Source organism: Sebastes umbrosus, chromosome 22, assembly GCF_015220745.1.
Source record: "Sebastes umbrosus isolate fSebUmb1 chromosome 22, fSebUmb1.pri, whole genome shotgun sequence".
In the NCBI taxonomy this organism is placed as follows: Eukaryota; Metazoa; Chordata; class Actinopteri; order Perciformes; family Sebastidae; genus Sebastes; species Sebastes umbrosus.
This window is the reverse complement of record NC_051290.1, coordinates 8,260,635-8,272,880: the sequence shown is the minus strand read 5'-3', so window position 1 is coordinate 8,272,880 and position 12,246 is coordinate 8,260,635. Positions and strand designations below refer to the sequence as shown.

Below are 12,246 nucleotides of genomic sequence, written 5' to 3'. Positions count from 1 at the left end.
CAGAGGACTCTGCTTCTTTGCTTGTGACTCCTCTGACAGAGCAGCAGCGGTGTTTGGGTCCATGCCACTCTACTAACTAACTAACTAACTACCTGTTTAAACCAGCTAACTAACTCTGCCAGAGTTCACCTTCCTCCACATCCTCACTAACAACTCCATCTGTCTGCAGCCATGTTTGAGGTGAGTCAATACATCTGTTCTGGAGACAATGCTGTCTTTTACAATTGTCTTAAAAAACATTTATTCTAATTTTTGATTTTAGCTGGTGCCTTCTACCTCCTTTTGGAAGTTTTCAAAGCACGCCCTGCACCCTTAAAGGACACCCTTAAAACAGTGTTATTTTTGTGCATTCAGGATTGACATAACCTCTTAACCTGCATATAATATCTACCATATTGACTTTGATTATGAGATGACTACATTTTATTTCAAGAGTAATTGTCTTGTTTGAATAGACCAAAAATTTTAAATTTCTAACATAATTTAACCATCTAACATTTTAATTAAACTCTGCCTGTCTCATTGATCACCCTGATCTTAAAATGGGAATTATTCTCCTCCTCAGTTCTTGGTTTAATGGCCTACTTTTAACCCTCTTGACACTGAACTGACTGGCATTAACTTTAATCATTTCAGTCGGGTTTCAGGTTTTTTTTCAGCTAAACATACAGTGGTATGAATCTTGAGATTGCGAGGAGTCCATTGATCCGACACATGTCATGCTAGCTTACTGTGAAAGGGGCTAAATATCACTTCAGCTTATCTTTACCACAACACCTCAGTATCAAACGGCAGCGTTAATGGCTGGCTGTTTGCCGGCTCTTGGTGCCCTACAAACAGAGCGTGATGCAAATGTGCCTAGCAGTGGTGCTGGGTGGATATAAGGGAAAACCCAACAGTATATTGTGTATTGCACTCTGCTGTGCTAGTAAACTCCTGGAGCTGTAGTCCTTCAAATATTAAACAAATTATGGTGGGTTTGGCTTTTAGTAGGAAGTCCTTTTGTAAAATATGGTTGGTAAAATTCATAAAGACAGTTAAACAATCATCACTTTCTGACTCCTTGCATTGTGGGATTGTTTGCAGAAAGCAGTGTACAGGCCATGGACACTATTTTTGTTGCATTGTGTAATTTGAGGACACTTTTGAGACGCCCATATAGTATGGACAGAACTGCTAGAACCTCTTTTCTGAAAGACCAAAATTAAATTTGTACAACTTGTGAGTTTGAAGAAGCTAGTGAAGACTTTGCTATATACCATGCTCAAACTCTGACCTTTTCTCTTTTCCAGACCGGTAGCGATGAACTGTTCCTGCCGTCCTACCAGGATGAGGAGCTGGTGGACAACCTGCTATCCAATGAATCAGATGGAGATGGTCTCTCCCTGGCGAAGGCCCTGCTCCCCCTGGTAGAGTCCTCCTTCCCTCCCCTCCTCCCCTGGGTCTGCTCCACCCGCTACAAGACGGAGCTTTGCACCAACTACTCGACCACCGGTTTCTGCAAGTACGCCGAGCGCTGCCAGTTCGCCCACGGCCTCCATGAGCTCCACATTCCCTTCCGCCACCCGAGGTACAAGACGGAGTTGTGCCGCAGCTTCCACACGACCGGCTACTGCTACTACGGCAACCGCTGCCTGTTCGTCCACAGCCAAGCTGAGCAGCGGATCGCCCTGCACCGCCGCAGGAACGTCCCCTGTCGCACCTTCCGCTCCTTTGGCGTTTGCCCCTTTGGCACCCGCTGTAACTTCCTGCACGTGGAGGATGGAGACGACAGAAGCAGCAGCGGTCTGGCGTCGCCTGACATCGGCGAGGAGAAGACTCTGCCTGTGTCCAGCCCCCAGGTCCAATATCAGACCAAGGAGTGGAAGCCACGTGGCCCTCTGTGCCGCACCTTCAGCTCCTTCGGCTTCTGCCTGTACGGCACACGTTGCCGCTTCCAGCACGGCCTCCCCAGCAAGATCAGATTCAACCAGACCCCTGGCAGTTCAGGTTTACCCTCCCCGGCCTCCCTATTCGCCTCCTCTTCACTGATCTCTTCCACCTCCTCTTCTCCTCCACCGTCCTCCCCTCTCACCACGCCGCCCGTCGAGACCACGGCCCACAACGCCTTCACCTTCTCCAGTCAGCACCTGAGCGACCTGCTGCTGCCGCTGGCCCTCCACCTGCAGCAGCTGGAGAACAGCAAGGCCCAGGAGATCTGGGACAACGGGGCACTCTAACTGGATCAGGTCCCAGTTAGAAACCAGCATCAGCACTGAACAACACAGCTCAATTAATTTTTTTTGTGTTTTAATTTTTTTCTTTTTTAACCCTCCCCTTTCCGTAGGGCATTTATCATATCTATTTTTTTAATTTAGCTTGTTTTGACTTGAGAGCTTGTGTCAGCACATCAAGCAGGACTTGAACCGTTCATTGCAGATCAAGCGGTCTGGTAACGTTTTGGTCTCTGGAATCATTACAGTTGCTGCTAGGAGTGTCACTCGACTTTTTAACTATTGTAAATACTTTATTAATGAACTGAGTAAATGAATTGTTTGACCTCAGAATGATGGAATAAACTAATTTTAATCTAACCTTCATGTTGTGGTCTTTGTTGGGTTTTTATGCATGTTAATACACTGGAACTTACAAGTTTGCTTGTGCATCAAGGTCACAAAGAAGTGAATGAAAGTGCACAGTGAAATGGGTTTAGTGACTGAATGCTTGTGGTATTGACCTATTAAAAGAGGCTAGGACACGGGTCTTGGGGTATGGCACAGTGTAACTGGATCTGCAATCGTGAGTTGCAATTGGCTCAATTTCAGAGCGTGCAGACCAGATTTTACTGCTTGTCATCTCCTCTTTCCACCCTCCTTGGTATTGACTACGGCAATAAAATGGCTCCCAACAAGGACACTGATAACTAGCTACATAATGGGTCCCTTTGTTCAATTACTCAATCTTATGCTACAGCACTACAAACGGTAGTATTCTTCCAACTGTCAACAGTTTGTTTGGTTCTTTCCTGTTTCAACATGACCCTGTGCACAGTCGGCTCCATAAAGAATGGGTCTTCCCAGTTTTGTATGGCAGAACTTGACTGGCCTGCACAGAACCCTGGGGTGGAGCATTTTCATTTTCCATGACTTTTTTAAAATGGGAATAGTACTGAATACAATGCAAGAAATTTGTAGTATTTATGCACATAGCAAGGATGTGGGAAGTAGCACCTCCTAAAACCAGGGCAAGAGAGTAAGGCCAAAAGTTGACGTCATACAAAAACTTCCTTTTGATCATGAAGCCCATGTTACTCAATTAAAGGGACTAAGGTTTTTACACATGTATCCGTGGAGTCTGAGTTGTTGTGGAGGCTGGTCGTCTGACTGATAACAGAAGCACATTAATTTTGGAAAGTAAGATGCCAGGATCATGCTTGGAACATTTTTAAATGGAGTTGACAATTTATGGGATTATTTCAAAATGTTTACCTCATCTCATTTTTGGATTAAGTTTATTTATTTTGAACAATTTAAGACTACACAACATAAAAAAATGAATAATATACAGTGCAGGAAGAGGCAAAAAAGCCACTGGGGTTATCTGAAGCCTCCACCTAGAGACAAGATTAATATAATGAAATATATTATATATGACTACATAATAGTGATAACAAACAATTAGAACAAGATATATAAATTCTCAGTAGACCCATAATATCCCTCAATTCAAAGCAGGCCAATCTGACTGACTGGTGTTCAATTAACCAATCACTGGCCTTCCCATCAAGGCGCGTCATAGTATACGGAAGTCGTCACCCTAGCAGAGTCAAGTTAACACAGTTAAACCGGATATTGTGCGTTTTTAGTCACATTCATTCATTTAAATAAAAAAAACTCTTTGAAAACCAATTAAATTTTGGCGTTTTACATGCTCTTTCCTAGTATATTTTATTTTAGCAGCAATGCGGCATACTATTAAAAAAAAAAAAATAGACAATGGGCTCGTCTTATTTTGAAAGGTTTGACGGAAGTCACCCTTTCTCATACTTGTTACCTTGACAACGTTAATGGTTTAGAGCTAGCTTTGAGCTAACGTTAGCTACTCTAATGTAAACTTTCCTTCTGACTCAGATGAAACTCAGCCTCTCTAACCAAGAAGGTAAAGTCTTGTTCAAATAAGGATGATTTTATATCGTATTTTCTCCGTTTCCTACACAGCTAGCTAACTTTTAATGAGCTAAAATCACATAAGATGCTAATAACTAGCTAGTTTTAGCATGCTGCATACCAGTTCCCATTGAAAAATGTGTGAATTGAAACATTTTTGTTTTATTGTCACAAATACATAACAGATATACCAAAAGTCAAGACATGCAACTAATTGGATATGTGTTTTTGTTAATTCGGCATATGTTTGATCCACCAAGCATGACTCAATTTTAATATAATCTATAAAATGTAAACTTTAAAACAGCTGCTGTAGGAGTCCTCCACGCTGTTTTCATGTCTAAAAAAAGCTATAAAAAGGAGAAGAATACTTTTTTAGTTGTCTTTGTGTCATAATATCTTAATTAATATTCTCACAATAGTCACTTTTAAATTGTTCCAGCTGATAGACCAGTTTTCTTGTTGTTAGCATGCTGGACAGTGAACTGTATACCAGTTCCCATTGAAAAAAGTGCTAATTTAAAATTGTTTGTCTTATTGTCACAAATACATAACAGATATACCAAAAGTAAAGGCATGCAATGAATCAGTTATGTATATTTGTGAATTCGGCATATGTCTGATCCACCAAGCACGACTCAATTTTAATATAATCTTCTAAATGTAAACTTTAAAACCCTGCTTTGGTGCTTTTCCTTTGCCAGTTTCTGAGTGGGCACCGTGAGCATGGCGGACCGGGAGGAGCGCCGCTTCGCCGAGGTTTCCCGGGACTCTGTCAAACTCATGGCCGAGAGTACAGGCGTGGAGCTCGGCGACGATGTGGCGGCTCTGCTGGCGGAGGACGTGTGTTACCGGCTCAGGGAGGCAACGCAGGTCAGTGTTAACCTGCTGGGTGCATGGATGGATGGATGGATGGATGGATGAGACATTAAAATGTTACTCCACCCAAAATCATAATGCATGAAGCAATAATCCTGTTTAGACACAAAAAGGCTACTCAAAATAATTCCTTTGATGAGCATCACTTTAAACGTGGAGCTTCATCAGCTGTTTACATTAAGAAGTATACTCTTAACTGAAAATAACCTGATATTTTCAGGTGGAATTTCATTTATTCATTCATTCTCACTGTGCAATATCATTTTCCACACAATTTTGTTAATAGTCTGTTTATTGTCAAGTTCATATTTTGTTACACTTTGTTTAGCCCTTTTTTTACTGTGTTGTTTGTTGCACTATCCCCTTTGCTGTGGATTGTTTTATGGATGTTTTTATGGTTTTTAGGTTGTTTTATAATTTTATTCTCAGGTATTGTCTTATTTATTGTAGTATTTATTTATCTGGTGTACTATTTATAGATTTTAAGGGCTGAGAGAAAGCCAGGGTAAAATGCATTTCATTGCATTTCACTGTACACTGTACTTTTAAATGCATATGACAAATAAACTTGAAACTTATTTTAAAGTAACTAACATACAGTGTTAATTGTGTTGTTTTGGACCCACAGAGCAGCTCTCAGTTTATGAGACACGCCAAGAGGAGGAAGCTAACAGTGGAGGACTTCAACAGAGCTCTGCGTTGGAGCAACGTGGAGGTGAGGATGTTGGTCTCTCCCAGTATATGTCTGATATGACGTGAACATGCTACAGTGATCAGCTTCTTTATCTGTGTGTGTTCATCAGGCCGTATGTGGCTACGGGGCCCAGGATGCTCTTCCTTTCCGCTCAGCGAAAGAAGGAGAGCTGTTCTTCATTGAGGATCGGGACATCAACCTGGTGGAGTTGGCTCTGGCCACCAACATTCCCAAAGGCTGTGCTGAGACCATGGTGCGAGGTACGACCCACTGTCACTGTCATAAACTAGAACTACAGATGTATCCTTGATGCTGAAAGTTCATGATTCAGGTCTTTGAATCAGGACGTATCTTTTACTAATAATTCCTCATGTTTTTCTTCTCCTGTCAGTAAATGTGTCTTACCTGGATGGGAAAGGCAACCTGGAGCCTCAGGGGACAGGTGAGACTTTTTGATTAACGGGCTCAACACAGTATGTCTCCTCAATTCAGTTTCAAGGAAATGTATGTGAAGAGGCAAAAATCCCTTACTTGTGAAGTAATACGCATTAATATGTCACTCTGGTGCATGTTCAGCATCAACCTGTAGCACCTTGATTGTATCCATAGGATATATTTATGTGTAATACCTGTTTATAGTGTATCAGTTTAACCCAGATGGAGGGTTTCAGTGTTCAGACCTGTCTGTTGAATTGTCCCAGTTCCCACAGCGGTACAGACTCTGTCAGAAGACCTGTTGAAGTACTACCAGCAGATCACTCGGGCCATCCTTGGGGAGGACCCCCACCTCATGAAGGTAAACTACTGCTGCTGAACACACAGGCAGGCATTCAGTCCGGCTAAACAAGGTGTTACTGTGTGTAACATTTATCTGCTGTGTGTTTCAGGTGGCTCTGCTGGACCTCCAGTCCAACTCCAAGATCGCTGCCCTCCTGCCGTACTTTGTTTACGTTATCAGTGGGGTAGGTTTGGATATTTAACATTTGACTTTTAAACAAATCCAAACAACCTGTGACTGTAGAGCTTGCCCTATTTATTTGATTTTAGATGTAAAATCCAACATTTTTATAAAGTAGACCTGTAAAAATTTAAAATATTTTTTCCCCATTTATCCGATTGTTAATTGTGTGTCTGTTTCTGTCCAGGTGAAGTCAGTAAGCCACGATCTGGAGCAGCTCAACCGGCTCCTCCACATGGTGAAGAGTCTGGTTCAGAACCCCTACCTGTACCTGGGCTCATACGTGCGCAGCCTGGTCTCCAGCGTCATGTACTGCATCCTGGAGCCGCTGGCCGCCTCCATCAACCCGCTCAACGACCACTGGACCCTCAGGGACTACGCAGCCCTGCTCCTCAGCCACATCTTCTGGTGAGCAAATCACTGACGGCCACTGAGACACACAGAGGGTTCAAAATTACCATATTAATACAAATAATAATAGATATTAGCACCCTTTTAAAGATGTAATGGCAAACATGTTGGCACCCTGTTACCTGGTTACACATCCAGCAGACTCAGAGCAACATTAACACTCATTCGAGTTGCGTCTCAGTCCACCTGGTGAGCATCCAATAACGCAATAAATGAATGTATTATTGTGTTTTCTCTGTAGGACTCATGGTGATTTGGTGAGTGGTCTCTACCATCAGATCCTGCTGTCGCTCCAGAAGGTTCTGTCCGACCCAGTGAGACCACTCTGCTCCCACTATGGAGCCGTGGTGGGGCTTCATGCTCTGGGATGGAAGGTATGTTATTCTTTTCTTTTGAGAGAGAGACACATTCAGAGAGATTTATATTCCTAAATATGTCAAACTTTACCCTCTTAAATGATAGATGCTCATTTTGGAATGTCCTCTTTTACATTCAGAGACTGTCTGATAGTACATACATATATTATTCATGTTCCTGCTCCGGCACCTCAATGAAGCGATGAATTATTCCAACTCAAGATGCCATGTTTTATTCTCAAATATCCACGATGTCATGTGCATCATTTCATACACATTTGTGCTAAATTAAATTATATTTAGTATCTTTGGAAACCTTGAGATCTCCACTAGAGACCGGCTCCATCTGTCGGGGTCCGTTTCATTGCTCCTCTGTTTTCTTGTTTTGTGCTCATCTGACTGCTCTCCTCTCTCAGCTCTCCTCAGTAATCAGAATGAGAATGACCTCTGCATTAACCTGTGTGTGTGTTTTTGTTGGCAGGCTGTAGAGAGAGTGCTCTTTCCACACCTCCCTGCCTACTGGGCCAACCTCCAGGCTGTGCTGGATGACTACTCTGTTTCCAATGCCCAGGTCAAAGCAGATGGACATAAGGTCTACGGAGCCATCCTGGTCAGTACTGCAGTGACAGAAGTCCTTCCATACAGTGATCAGCTACAAGGCTCCTATTTGTTTTGATGCCTGGTAACTGATAGTAGTCACTGTTTTGGTGTTTTGCAATGACCAACAATGTTAACTGTTGCATATTTATCTCCCGTACCATCTCATGAAAACACAACTGTCACTCACCGTCTCATTCTTCTATACCATTCATGACCGTGGCAGTATAGAGGAAAGGTCATTTATGGTATATTCTTGCAATGAAATACAGTATCACTAGAGAAAAGGTCACCAGAATAATGTATCATCAATCAATATTCATAGCGAATTTCATGGTCGAGAGGAAAATATTCAAGAGAGTTGACAGACGAACTGTTACTACGTCACATTTCAGTTCTCCTGTGTGTCCTGCAGGTGGCGGTGGAGCGTCTGCTGAAGATGAAGGCTCTGTCTCTGTCTCAGCCAACAGATGGAGGCTCTGGTGGTCCGCCGGGCTCCGTGGTGGGTGCTACGGGTCACAGGGTGAGCTCCCCCGGCCTCAGTCCCCCTGCGGAGCCTCTCTCAGAGGCCGCCCTGGGCATCGCCAGCCACCTCCAGGCAGGCGGTGCCGGCTGTCCCTGGGAGGAGTGGACTCCGGTCCCTCTCCCTGCCATGTACTGTGAGCTCTACTCCTTCTTTGGAGACAGCCTGGCTGTCAGGTTCAGTACAGGACCCGGGTTCGGCAGCTACCCTCCCTGCACCCCGTCTCAGCTCGCCGACGCCAGGAAGGAACCCCCCGGCCCCGCCTCCAACCCCGACACCACCCGAAAGATGCCTCAGCTGACTGCCAACCTCAACATCAGCCCGCGGCAGGATGGGAGTCCTCGCACCGACCCGCCGCCACCCAGCCTGGCAGCTACCGGATCAGGAAGGTGAAGCAAACTATCTAAACCGAACTGATGGGTTGGGGTTCACAGTACAGAATGATTTCTGACATTCTTTTCTCTTCAGGTCCCTGGCTCGCTCCTCTTCCTCGTCGTCCTCCTCCTCCGTGCAGCGCTCCAGATCTTCCGCGTCACGTCCGGGCCAGCGTTCAGCAGGTCTGTCTCGTGACGTTTTCCCCAAAGCTCGCTTCACCTCTCCTCAGACGGGACTGCCCGTATTCACCTTCCTCATCGGCGGACGGCAAATGGGTCGCCGTTGCCAAGGGCGCCGGCCCTTCCAGACCATCTTTGCCCCGACTCCACCTCTTCCTGCCATCCCACCACGTGCCTACGCCCACAAACTGCCCGTCATCGGCAGGGTGGGCAAACCTGTACGCCGCTGGGCGTGTTCCCATTACTCCCTTCATCTGCCTCTCTAGAGAAGACGCTCTCACAAAATGAGCTTCAGACTGCTATAAAACACGGCTTTGACTGCTACAGACTTCAACAGGCCCATATTCATATTGTTCAGCTTAAAGGTCCCATTTTGTAAAAACTGAGATTTTCATGTTTTTTATATTGGCATCTTTACTGTGTATGTTTGATACATAATTTGAAAGATTCATTGACTAGGAAAACTGTTGTTGATTGTTTTTGTTTGTGTTGGTAATTAATTAGTCAACTGAGCACTATACTCATTAGAGTCAGATGAGTTTAAAGGCTTCTCATCAACCGCCACAGCAGGAGCTCAGACCTGAGTCACAGGAGAGAGACTAGAGTATGGAGAGACAGACAGACAGTGGTTATTTCTCTCTGATCACTGAGACTGAATACCTGCTGAGGACAGTGTTGGAGCGGTAGGTCTACCATGTGTTTGGAAGTTTGACATATTGTACATAGCTGTTGTTTTCACTGAATAAAACATTCCCTGATGTAGTTTGGAAACCTTTATCTTATCCTTTTGAGTCCAACGTGCCTACATGGTCTTTAAATTCACTGTTTTCAACTGATTGTAGTTGTTTGCCCCTTTTTCCCTCTTTGTGGTCATTTTGAGTCTCTTTGTAGTTGCTTTGTCTGTCTTTCTAGTCACTTTGTGTCTCATTGTGGTTGCTTTGTGTCTCTTTGTGGTTGCTTTGCATCTCTTTGTGGTCATTTTGAGTCTCTTTGTAGTAGCTTTGTGTCTCTTTGTGGTCATTTTGTGTCTCTTTGTGGTTGCTTTGCGTCTCTTTGTAGTCATTTTGTGTCTCTTTGTGGTTGCTTTGCATCTCTTTGTAGTCATTTTGAGTTTCTTTGTAGTTGCTTTGTGTCCCTTTTTGTAGTAATTTTGAGTCTCTGTGGTTGTTTTGCCTCTTCATAGTCGTTGCGGTCTCTTTGCAGCTCTTTTGCATCTCTTTGTAGTCATCATGTAAGTTGGTCTTGTTGCGTCTCTTTTGTAGTTGTTTCATATTTCTCTGTGGTCATTTTGAGTCTATTTGAGTGAAATTTTGTAGGTGAGGGCCAGGGGGGCCCCTGTCACATTGGGCCCTGGGCCTGGGTCCAGTAGCCCCGTCCAGTAATCCATCCGCGGTGACCTGCTCTACCGTTCTAAATATTTAAAGCCTAACCAGCTTCCAGTATCTGGTTGCAGCCTGTGGAGAAACAGCAGTCAGAACCAACAATGGCCCAGCTTGTGTCTTCACTCGGTCTGTTCTGCCGGGTCAACGCATTCGCCTGCCTGTTTCTCTGCTACCTGCTCTTCATCCTGCTGGGAGGTGTGGTGTTCACAAGCGTGGAGAAGCAGGTAGAGAAGGAGCTGAGAGCCGAGGTGGAGGAGCTGCGTCGCTCCTTCCTGCAGGAGAACCCCTGTGTGGAGGAGAGCAGGCTGAGGGAGGTGCTGGGGAAAGCTCTCTCTGCTCACCAGAGTGATGTCGCTGTCCTGAAGAGCGACGCTGATGAGAGACGCTATGACTTCACATCATCGCTCTACTTTGTCATTGTCACTCTGACCACCATGGGTAAGATGCAGTCAAGAAATCAATCTCAATATTTTCATATTGATCACAATCATTATCACAATTTCTCATGGTGACTTTTTGATTATATTCACTTCACAACGATATAAAGCAGCAAATCCTCACATTAGCCGGGTTTCCACCAAAAGTTCCTGGGACTTTTTAGTCACTAGAACTACTTTTAAGGAACTAAAAGTTCTTCTAAAGACCTGCGAAGATTAGGAAAATTAGTCCTCTAACGTTTTCTTTGCTAAACTCCTCAGTGTTACCGTCCTCCCCGTAGACCTCTTCCCTCTCCTCTTCCTCAGGTTCTGACTCTTACACCCCCAAATCCGATGAAGCCAAGCTCTTCTGTATCTTCTACTGCACCCTGGGGATCCCCCTCACCCTCTTCCTCCTCACCCTCCTCTCCAACCTCCTCCTCCCTGTCATCACCCACGCTCCCGTCCACCACCTGACCACTTACTGGGGTTTGCCCTACGCCCGGGCCGCCTCCATCCACGCCAGCCTGCTCTCTGTGCTTCTCCTCTCCCTCCTCTTCGTCCTCCCGGCCCTCCTGGTCTGTGTGGTGGAGCCCGACTGGAGCTTCCTGGATGCTCTCTTCTTCTGCTTTGTCATCCTGAGCACTGTCGGCGAGGGAGGAAACTCTCTGGGGAGAAGCTGGAGCACGACGGCCAGAGAGACACTCCAACTCCTCACAACATGTACGTGCATGTGACCAGATGTCCTTTATAAACTATTACGTTATTATATTAATATAATGCATGTAACGTGATATACTGTATCAATTCAAGAATTCACAGAGAATTATAAACCTTCAGTTCCCCTCAGCTCTACTGAGCATTTAAGCCTCTTTTAGCTTGTTTTGGTTTTCTTAACCCTAAATATGCATGTTGACAGGCTGGACATTCATTTTATAATTGAAAAACAAACAATAAAATTAAATAATTGTCCTCTCTCCGCAGGCTACCTGCTGGTGGGCCTGGTGGTGATTATTACCTTCAAGGATACCGTCCAGCAGGTTCCCCGGGTCTGTGCGGTGATGAGGCTCTTCTCTGGTCCGCAGTATGCGGAGCTGGAAGGTGTCCATCATCTCAGTGAAATGACACTGAGTGAAGACAACTGTGAGGACGAGCCTCAGTACTCCCAATCCATCTGTACTGTCTCCTCCACTCCATTAGAGCTGACCGGCCCGCCGTCGCACACGGAGCCAGAACCTCAACTCCCAAAACCACCTGACCGTCACAGCTGTACACTGAACCAGCCACAACAACCCACCAGCTCCTGACTTACAACTGTTGTGTAAGTCAGA

The 12,246-nt window shown here is 44.9% G+C and overlaps 3 protein-coding genes across 4 annotated transcripts; all 3 read left to right on the top strand.

The window, feature by feature from the left end:
* cth1 (cysteine three histidine 1) lies at positions 1 to 2,573 on the top strand. The gene is made up of 2 exons (XM_037758028.1): positions 1 to 180; positions 1,293 to 2,573. The coding sequence occupies exons 1-2, from the start codon at positions 172 to 174 to the stop codon at positions 2,217 to 2,219; spliced, it is 936 nt and encodes a 311-aa protein (XP_037613956.1). The 5' UTR covers positions 1 to 171; the 3' UTR covers positions 2,220 to 2,573.
* A 1,343-nt stretch (positions 2,574 to 3,916) lies between these two features.
* Positions 3,917 to 9,899, top strand: taf6l (TAF6-like RNA polymerase II, p300/CBP-associated factor (PCAF)-associated factor). 2 transcript variants are annotated; one of them, XM_037758026.1, is made up of 12 exons: positions 3,917 to 4,137; positions 4,850 to 5,018; positions 5,653 to 5,739; positions 5,828 to 5,978; positions 6,110 to 6,160; positions 6,429 to 6,514; positions 6,606 to 6,680; positions 6,864 to 7,084; positions 7,329 to 7,461; positions 7,925 to 8,053; positions 8,456 to 8,952; positions 9,032 to 9,899. In XM_037758026.1, exons 2-12 carry the CDS (start codon positions 4,872 to 4,874, stop codon positions 9,381 to 9,383), a joined length of 1,929 nt encoding a protein of 642 aa, XP_037613954.1. In that variant the 5' UTR covers positions 3,917 to 4,137; positions 4,850 to 4,871; the 3' UTR covers positions 9,384 to 9,899. The 2 variants fall into 2 exon arrangements, with proteins under 2 accessions (XP_037613954.1, XP_037613953.1); XM_037758025.1 differs by having other exon boundaries at positions 3,920 to 4,137; positions 6,420 to 6,514.
* A 419-nt stretch (positions 9,900 to 10,318) lies between these two features.
* kcnk7 (potassium channel, subfamily K, member 7) lies at positions 10,319 to 12,246 on the top strand. The gene is made up of 3 exons (XM_037758027.1): positions 10,319 to 10,937; positions 11,243 to 11,638; positions 11,900 to 12,246. Exons 1-3 carry the CDS (start codon positions 10,601 to 10,603, stop codon positions 12,220 to 12,222), a joined length of 1,056 nt encoding a protein of 351 aa, XP_037613955.1. The 5' UTR covers positions 10,319 to 10,600; the 3' UTR covers positions 12,223 to 12,246.

What these genes read in the sequence shown, in the direction of transcription:
- kcnk7 (XM_037758027.1), top strand. Translation starts at nt 10,601, where the DNA reads ATGGCCCAGCTTGTGTCTTCACTCGGTCTGTTCTGCCGGGTCAACGCA. An exon ending in TGTCACTCTGACCACCATGG is followed by an intron (nt 10,938 to 11,242) that starts GTAAGATGCAGT and finishes CCTCTTCCTCAG; the next exon opens with GTTCTGACTCTTACACCCCC. An exon ending in ACTCCAACTCCTCACAACAT is followed by an intron (nt 11,639 to 11,899) that starts GTACGTGCATGT and finishes CTCTCTCCGCAG; the next exon opens with GCTACCTGCTGGTGGGCCTG.
- taf6l (XM_037758025.1), top strand. Translation starts at nt 4,872, where the DNA reads ATGGCGGACCGGGAGGAGCGCCGCTTCGCCGAGGTTTCCCGGGACTCT. An exon ending in CCTGGAGCCTCAGGGGACAG is followed by an intron (nt 6,161 to 6,419) that starts GTGAGACTTTTT and finishes GAATTGTCCCAG; the next exon opens with TTCCCACAGCGGTACAGACT. An exon ending in TTCATGCTCTGGGATGGAAG is followed by an intron (nt 7,462 to 7,924) that starts GTATGTTATTCT and finishes TTTTGTTGGCAG; the next exon opens with GCTGTAGAGAGAGTGCTCTT.